The sequence below is a fragment of the Morone saxatilis genome, unplaced genomic scaffold (assembly GCF_004916995.1).
Source record: "Morone saxatilis isolate NCDOM2014 unplaced genomic scaffold, NCSU_SB_2.0 Contig0, whole genome shotgun sequence".
In the NCBI taxonomy this organism is placed as follows: domain Eukaryota; kingdom Metazoa; phylum Chordata; class Actinopteri; family Moronidae; genus Morone; species Morone saxatilis.
The window spans coordinates 16,398,338-16,406,331 of record NW_023339650.1 but is presented as its reverse complement, the minus strand read 5'-3'; the positions used below and the strand labels follow the sequence as shown (position 1 = coordinate 16,406,331).

Below are 7,994 nucleotides of genomic sequence, written 5' to 3'. Positions count from 1 at the left end.
CCATCACCTCCAAACATATTCCTAACTTTTCAGTGATCCATCATCACCAACAGACACACTCTCATTATAACCAATGCAGCTGTCTACACCAGCTGCCAAATTCTTGTATTTCACTCAAGCTTTACAAGCATAACTACAACTCGAAGCATCTATTTTTAGCTTTCTACTTTACCAAAGTAAGACTGAATTAAAAGAGTGTACATACTGACGGAGGATTGAAGCTGCTAATGTGCTGCTTTAACTGTGTAGGGAGGGTGTTAGCACTCTGTGCTAAGCGAGGCTACAATCTTTTGAATTTTCACTAAATGCTAGAATTTTGAAAGATATACTACTATACTATACTATACTCAATCTGCTAAGCCTCTTCCATTAAACCCACAGCAGAGCAGAAGGCGCCGGTTGCCCTGCGAAACCTCATGCCTCAGCGGACTCTCTCCACGACGTGAGCCTTGGCAAGACCCAGGTCCTCTCCCCATGACTCGTCTTCTCAAAGACACCCCTCCAGCTCTCTGCAGCCTCAGGGCAGAGCGCCCCAGGCTTCAGCGGCAGCTCTAACGTGGTATACAGCGGGATGAGAGGTTGGTCTAGACTGCCTTAGCAACACTGCTTTGACGGTAAGAGGCAAGAAACAGGGGATACTTCTACGGGAGGGGAGCGCCGTTCTATTATTAAGTTACATCAACTTCTAATAACACAGAAAAATAAATTGTACATGCTGCTGCTTTGTGCCGGGCAAAAGCTGCATGCCTAGCAGCTAACATCACACTCACACAGACACACACAGACACACACCACTATACCCCCTCAAAAGTTGTTCCCCACGGTTTGTCATCATGCCTTTTTGCCTCTCGTTGATATGAGCGCCATGGCGTCTGACATAATGAGCCCAAAGCTATGTGTGGAGCTGGAACATGTGCACACGTGTTTTGCACTAAATGCCGTTGTAGGCGAAGGAGGGACAGGCAGTTGTTTCATTGCTGGTGGCTTTTTCCTGTGTTTGCGAAGCTTCTCTTGAAACCGCGCACAGAAGATAATGAGCTTGACTGAGTGTGAGGCGAAGGGGGACTTGCACAGCCTGTGCAGCAGAGCAGTGACTGACAGTATGTTAGAGACGACTCCTGGCTTTGATTGGTTGTTTTCGTGCAAGTGCAGTGGATTCTTACAAATGCCATTAGGAGCACTTGGAGGGAGCCACAGGGACAAGATTTTTTCACAGATTATGTGTCACATGTACAAATACAGTTTCAGCAAATGCACCAACTGTATGTTAGCTGTAAGATAGTTAGCAACACACACACCAAGTGTTTCTGTTCAGAAATCACTAAAGACTTCAGTTCTGTTTTTTTCTTCAGCTTCATACATGTTTTGCTCATTGGTGTCAATTTGTGCAGCCATGGATAAATTCTCATATATCCACTGACTCTGTATGCAGTCGCCTCAAAAATTATAATTGCTCATGATTTTTTTTTCTTAATAAAAAAAAAGTTATAAGTTTGTACATCTGAGTAAGTAGAGTTACCAAATTCAAAACCCAGGTCCCATACAGATAACAAGATTTGGGACAATTTAAAACCTGGGTAAATGGTACACAACCTTGTCAACTGGTCCTTTTAGCAAATGTTGGCCTTCACAGGTAATAATTCTGCATGCCACTGGTTGTTGGTTGTTAGATACAAACAACCATTGCCTTCTGACCAGAAAACCTTGTATTTTTCATTGGTAGTTTTCATTTTCACTTCAAACAAATCACACAACAGTTTGTCTGGAGGACAACCGAGACGCGGTGTGATGTATTTGGTTTTCAACTATCATGGAGTTAAAAGACTCTCTTGTAGAGAGTTTAAATAAACCATCACAAACATAGTGAAAAACTAGGCATGCACAATGCGAATGAATGACCTTCACAAGGAGCTGCCCTCTGAGACTGTTCTGTAGTGTAGGGCATCTATAAAGACCTCTCATATAAACTGAGTCAGCGTGGCGTTGACACCTGTCTGCTGTTATGACGGAGAGCTCTACTGCTCTTATCTCCCACAGTGTCACTAAGACTTATAGCCTGTGTGTGCTCTTAATTTCCCTCCCTCAGTGGTCAGTGTCCTTTTCCCGTTCTCTCCCAACCAGCTCTAGATTTTCTGTCTGCTTCTCACCAGAATCGACTCTCTGCTGCTTCTCGATCTTCTCCAAGCGTCCCAGCAAGGAGTCAATCTTCATCTTGATCTGAGTCAGCTCCCGTTTAATAGTCTGAAGCTGGTCCGTCTTCACTGCTAAAGCACAGAAACACAAAAACAGATTAGTTTATAGCTACTTTAAGCAGCGTTTAGTTTGTCCTCATTTCATTTGTACACACATTTTAATGATGCTGCTTCATACAGTTTATCACAGACTGCATGCTGTCATCTGTTAATACTCTTAGTCTTTAAGTTTTGGATATCATATCATCACTCTGAGTCACACTTTCCTCAGGGAAGAACATCTCAATCTGGCCAACTGCAAAGTTACCCAGCTGAAACTGTGGACCTGCTGCTTTCAATTTGAAGATTAGTGCACAGCTTACGCCCACCATGCTGTGCAGTGCTGCTCAAGTTTTGCTCAATAATGCCAATATCTGAACAAACTGTATGCTATCTTTCAGTTGGCATTAGATGATTATATGATGCATGGAGATTGTTTACACTTTAGGATAGTATCTGCTCAGCTGGGTGCATATAAAATGTGGAAAAGCCTTGCATTTTATGTTTTTACGTTTTCATGAAATTAAATCCTGGAAGTGATAAGTACTTTTAGTCTCTATTCTTTCAGAAATAGACATTCAACCGTCCTTTATTAACTCTCTATATAATAGCTTTAATTGACAGTGGCGGAGTTTGCCATTCCCATGCTGGATGCAAATTGTCTTCAAATGCACAAGGAATTCACAGGACATTATGCAGTATTCAATCCAGCTATTATTGTTATTGTTTTATTCTTATTGATATCAGCCTCACGCTTTACTGTTTACTCCCTTACAGCCATATTAGAGCTATTAAGTTACTGTTAATGCAAACAGATTTCTTCTGTTGCTGCTTCACATTAAAAGCACAGGTTTATTTTAAAGCCATTGCAGAAAATTTGTATCTTACTGCTCTATGTAATTCTGATAAAGTAGCTGCTTAAGGAATGACCAATAACCAGTAATCATAGTTCAAATCAACCAGGACTGAAATCTTCCTAACTTTAAACACTTTTTAAAGGCTTTTCATTATTCTAATATCTAACACAATTACCAGTAATTCTTTGCATGATTGCCAATGCACTTTTTGAATCTGTCATTGTTTTTGAAGAATTTAAGCTGTAAAAGGAAAGGACTATGCAATTTGTAACTAATTACAGGGTAAATGGAGACAGTGTTCAATAAGTAATAATCTAGAGTATTTTATTCAGTGCACAGCAGGTGCTGAAGATACAAAAAAAGGAAATTATACGGTCAAGCAAACAATATTGTTCCAAATATAAATGAATATTGACTTAGGTTTATATATAAAAAAAAAAGATTTTAGACAGCTGCTTATAAACTCAACACTAATAACTTCTTTATCCGAAGATGGTCTCTGAAGTACCAAATTATATAGTTCTTTCCAAGAAATTATGATAAAATGATGGGACCCATGAAATAAAGCACTACCAAATGATCTCACCACTGAGAATGCAACTGAAATCCAAACAAAAAATTCAAATGTAGCACACGGAGTTCAGTCAAATGAACAAACGATTGAATCGCAGAGGAAAAGCAGCTCATTCACTACTTGAAATATCCACATAGATTTTATTTGAACAAACCTTGCTAAAAGGTTATTTTGCAGCCGAAATGTGAATAACAAGTGGCATGTATTTTAATATAATGCAAAACAGTACTTTTGTCTGTTAATCCAGTCCATCCACTAAACTGGATTAAGAAAGTATATCATTGTGTTTCTACACTTCATACACCCACTGCAACTTTGCCTGATTATTGCCTCACTAACTGTACTGCATGAGAAACAGGGGGCACAATTTGCCCTCCCACAGCTTCTGTTTACTGCCTTATGAATAATTACTCCCCCCTTGCTGCTTTGCTTTGGGTCTTACAATACATATCTGAGCTTTTGAGTAAATGAAGCGTAACCATATCATGTCTAAGTTTGAGTCTTAACCTTGATATATCATGTGCAAATAACCAATGTTGAAAATAAAATAAATATATATTCAACTGAAGGACGTCACCATTAATTCAATCTGGCCTGTCTCATGGTTTGCTAAAATGAGGGTGTACTTCTTAACAGCTTGAACTGAGCAGATTAAAGAATTTAAACCATAAAGTAATAAGATAATCGCATTCCTTAACCCTCAGCAGCTGAAATGTGTCATCTTTTGAGAGGAAGGAAAAGCAGACACCAGAAGTTGAGGAGAAAACATAAAATTCTCTTTGACACCTATCAGATTCTGTCAGGGCTGCAAAGAGGATGGATGAGTGCTCGGTAAACAAACCCACGAGTTCCTGTAAAGCTTCAGCAGGAAAATCAGAGGCAGGAGACACGCACAGAATCAAAACATTTCTTGTCTGGTATCATGTCTGCACGCGGCTCTTTAAGTTATTATATTTGATGTATATTTACACCCTCACCACATCACAATGCAGAGACCCTCATATGTCTCTGTGCTATTATGTATGTATGAGCATAAAGACATGCATAAAACAAATGGTTAGAGAAGATGTCAGCACATGATAAAAACAATCTCATACATTAGCTCTCTCTGAGCTGGATTCCCCTAAAAAGGACATTTTAATCTTTCAATACAATTCATGCTGATAAACAACGCATGCAGCCCTGGTGAGATTCAATGCATACTGTACGGTATTTGTCAATGCATCTTCAAAAACGGAGCAGGAAGATTAATGTGTGCCTGAGAAAGAGAGAAAAGGGGTATATAATGCCGCACTCCAGGCAAAACACGCGTAGAATGTGCATGGAATTCACAAGAATGAGTCTCATGTTGTTTTGTAAAGCAGGCATCAACAACCCTTAAGCTCCATAGAAGCAGAAAATCGACCTTTCTGGGGGGCAAAAAAGGAGAGAAAACAGGGAATATACAATGATGATATCTCGATGGTGGAACACACTGAAGTGTCTATCTCCTTCTCAGTATCACCTGCTTCCATTCGTACATGAATGCACACACATATACACTCGCTTCCTTATTCTAGCATTATCTGAGCTCGCTCTGGGCAGCTTTGATGATAAGAAAGGGTGGAACAGTTTCTAATTTATCGGCGCCTCCAGGCCCTTTTTCCTTTTGTGCCATCAGTCACATAAGCCGGAGAGAGAAAACATACACATCCTAATCCAACATCGTTTTCATCAACGCAGCATCTTTTAATAGCTCGGGTTATAGGAAAAGGGAGGGGAAAAAAGTCATTGTTATTTAATAAGCATTAGGAAAGATTTAGGGAATGAGTAATGGATCTAATTTTAGGACCATGATGAACCGCAGAGATATTCTCTTGGGGATAGTGAGGATCTCTTGAATCACTGGTCTATGAAGATTAAACTGGACAAAGACTTTTGGGGCTGGTGATGACTCTTAATAGTTGTTAAGGTTACTAGACTGGAGGGATTTATGAGTCAGAGTTTTAAGACATGATGGAAGAAAACCTGATATTTCAACCATTGTTATTACTTTCAAGACCTATTCTTGCTTTTTTGAAAGTGAACTTCAAAAAGTTATGTTAGCTTTCAAAAGGGAACATATTGGTAATTTGTTTAACAAGGTAACAAGAAAAAAAAGGTTAATCATTTTATTTTTCACTTTCTAGATATTTTGACAGCTGAGTAAGAGAAGAAAAGGAAACATTAGGAGCAAAGAGTGAAGACACATCATGAAAACTACTCGTACTTAAAAAACTGTATATAACAAAAGGGCCTATGACTACTTAAAAATAAGTAGTACAACTTCCCCCGTCTATCCTTAATTGACAAAACTGGTAAAAAGGCCAAATCCCTTTCTTCATAAACTGACACTGTATGTCAAACCAGGTTTAATGTGGAAAACACAAAAACTATCCATCTTCAGGTTCCATGTGGTTTCCTTTATTTTCCCCCCAAGTGAATTATTGCTCGTACAGCCCAAGTGGTTCAAACTGCCCACACTAACCCACCTCGTTGTTTGGACAAGCTAACCTTATTTTGCTGTACAATCTATCTAGGCCAAAGTCAATAGAAACAGTGATTTTTCACAGTACTGGCAGGGGCAAATTAGTCTCCCAAACATACAGCAGCACTGCTTAGACAGAGGAGAGAATTCATTGACTCTGTCCAAAAAGAGGATGGGAGATGGGCTTTTTTTCCCCCCTTCTCTATAATACCAACTGCAACTGGGTCCTCCTGACAGACCTTACCAAGCTGCTCGCGCTGATAACACTGGCCTAGACAGGCAACAATGAAACAAACATTGTAGCCAATTACACAGGCTACGGATAGAGACTTGCGTTTAGGAAAACACAGCTGACCACAGCTCCACAGAGATGGCCCCAATCTCACATTAATTACATTCAGGATGTTATAATGCATCACCAGTTAATCAGAGGACCAAATGACATCCAGACGGATCCTAGATGACAGCAATAGCGCTGTATGCTGAATGGGTGCTGCTCGCAAAGCTCGGATTATATTTGTGTTTGCGATTTTGTGTTTTGCTCTACATTGCAGTGTGGCTTGTTCTGAGCTGCTGGAGTGAATTAAATAGCTTTTTATAGTGGCACGGCATAAGTAGCGGAGCTGAATCACGCCGCCGCTTTCTCTGAGCAGCGTTTTTTTTTGAGATTTGCATTTTTTTTTTTTTTTTTTTTAAAAGGACAGAATGCCATTAGCGTAATTAACCAGTGTTCTTTTGAAAACTAAAAATTAAATAATGTCAAATCTGACTCGTACAGTGTAAACAAGACAAGTAAAAAGCACCTTATTGTACGTACGTTTGAGCCCGGAGGAGGAGGATGATGTGGGAGGTCTGGAGGATGAGGAGGAGGAAGAGGAGGATGTTTTGATGGGGAAGGAGGTCTTCCCACGGCGGGAGGAGGGAGCGAGCACCCTGGAGCGCTTGAGGGGGATCACGGCTCTGGGTGGGGGGGCCACTCTGCCGTGGTAGTCAAAAAGCCTCGAGAAAAGAAGAAACGATATTACACTTTACTTCTTACACTTTTTCTATAAGTCACCGTCTTTTATAAGAGGGCCTACAGCATTCAGAAGGTGTCCATCTACTAGAGCAAAAAGGTTTTTCCCTGTATTTCTTCATCACCTCTTTCGAAAGCCTATTATCTGTTCCCAGAATTGCATTTCAGAATAGATTTCACATGGATTTCTCTTAGGTTCTTCCTCTCAAATAGCACACATAAGATAAAAGACAGACACGTCAAATCTACCAATATCCCTCTTTCTGTACAACTACCAGGACCATACATGCATGCATATACAGTAATCCCTTCACATATCATTTGAAAACGAAGAGGCAGAAAGAGAAGAAGAGGGTGCTAAATGTCAAATGAAGGTGTCAGCCTCGACTGTTCTTGGTGAAAGCAGACGTCCGTCATGGCTCTCAACGAGTTTGACATTTAGAAAATGTCTCCACACATAAGCACTCTGATCACTGGCGGATAAATGAGAGAGAAAACAAGTGTTCCCTTCATCAGCGTGTTTGAGTCACATGCTTGATCTGTTCAGCCATTTTGACAAGTTGACTATTTGAAGGTGCCTCTGTGGGAAGGTTACTGAATTACATCTGACAGGGGAAACTTTTAATCAGGAAGAGTCATAAATCCAGGAGGGATGTCTTATTGACCCTTCGCTAAACTCCTCCCCTGAACCGTGTTCAGTCAGACCCTTGACTAGGCATGTGAGGTCTGTCAAGCTTTGGATTTCTCCACAAGATACTAAATAACCTTAAACAGATCAGAACCAGATCCACTGTGTATTTCCCCACTGTGT

The 7,994-nt window shown here is 40.3% G+C and overlaps 1 protein-coding gene across 3 annotated transcripts in view; it reads right to left on the bottom strand.

The window, feature by feature from the left end:
- LOC118323983 (RNA-binding Raly-like protein) overlaps window positions 1–7,994 on the bottom strand; it is a 53,014-nt gene that overhangs the window by 7,101 nt on the left and 37,919 nt on the right. For 2 of the 3 annotated variants that reach the window (XM_035656083.1, XM_035656099.1), the window contains exons 4-5: window positions 6,986–7,167; window positions 2,148–2,264 (exon numbers count right to left, since the gene is read on the bottom strand). In XM_035656083.1, coding sequence (XP_035511976.1) covers window positions 2,148–2,264; window positions 6,986–7,167 — 299 coding nt within the window. The remainder of the gene's footprint in view (window positions 1–2,147; window positions 2,265–6,985; window positions 7,168–7,994) is intronic. The other variant, XM_035656090.1, reaches the window with a different exon arrangement.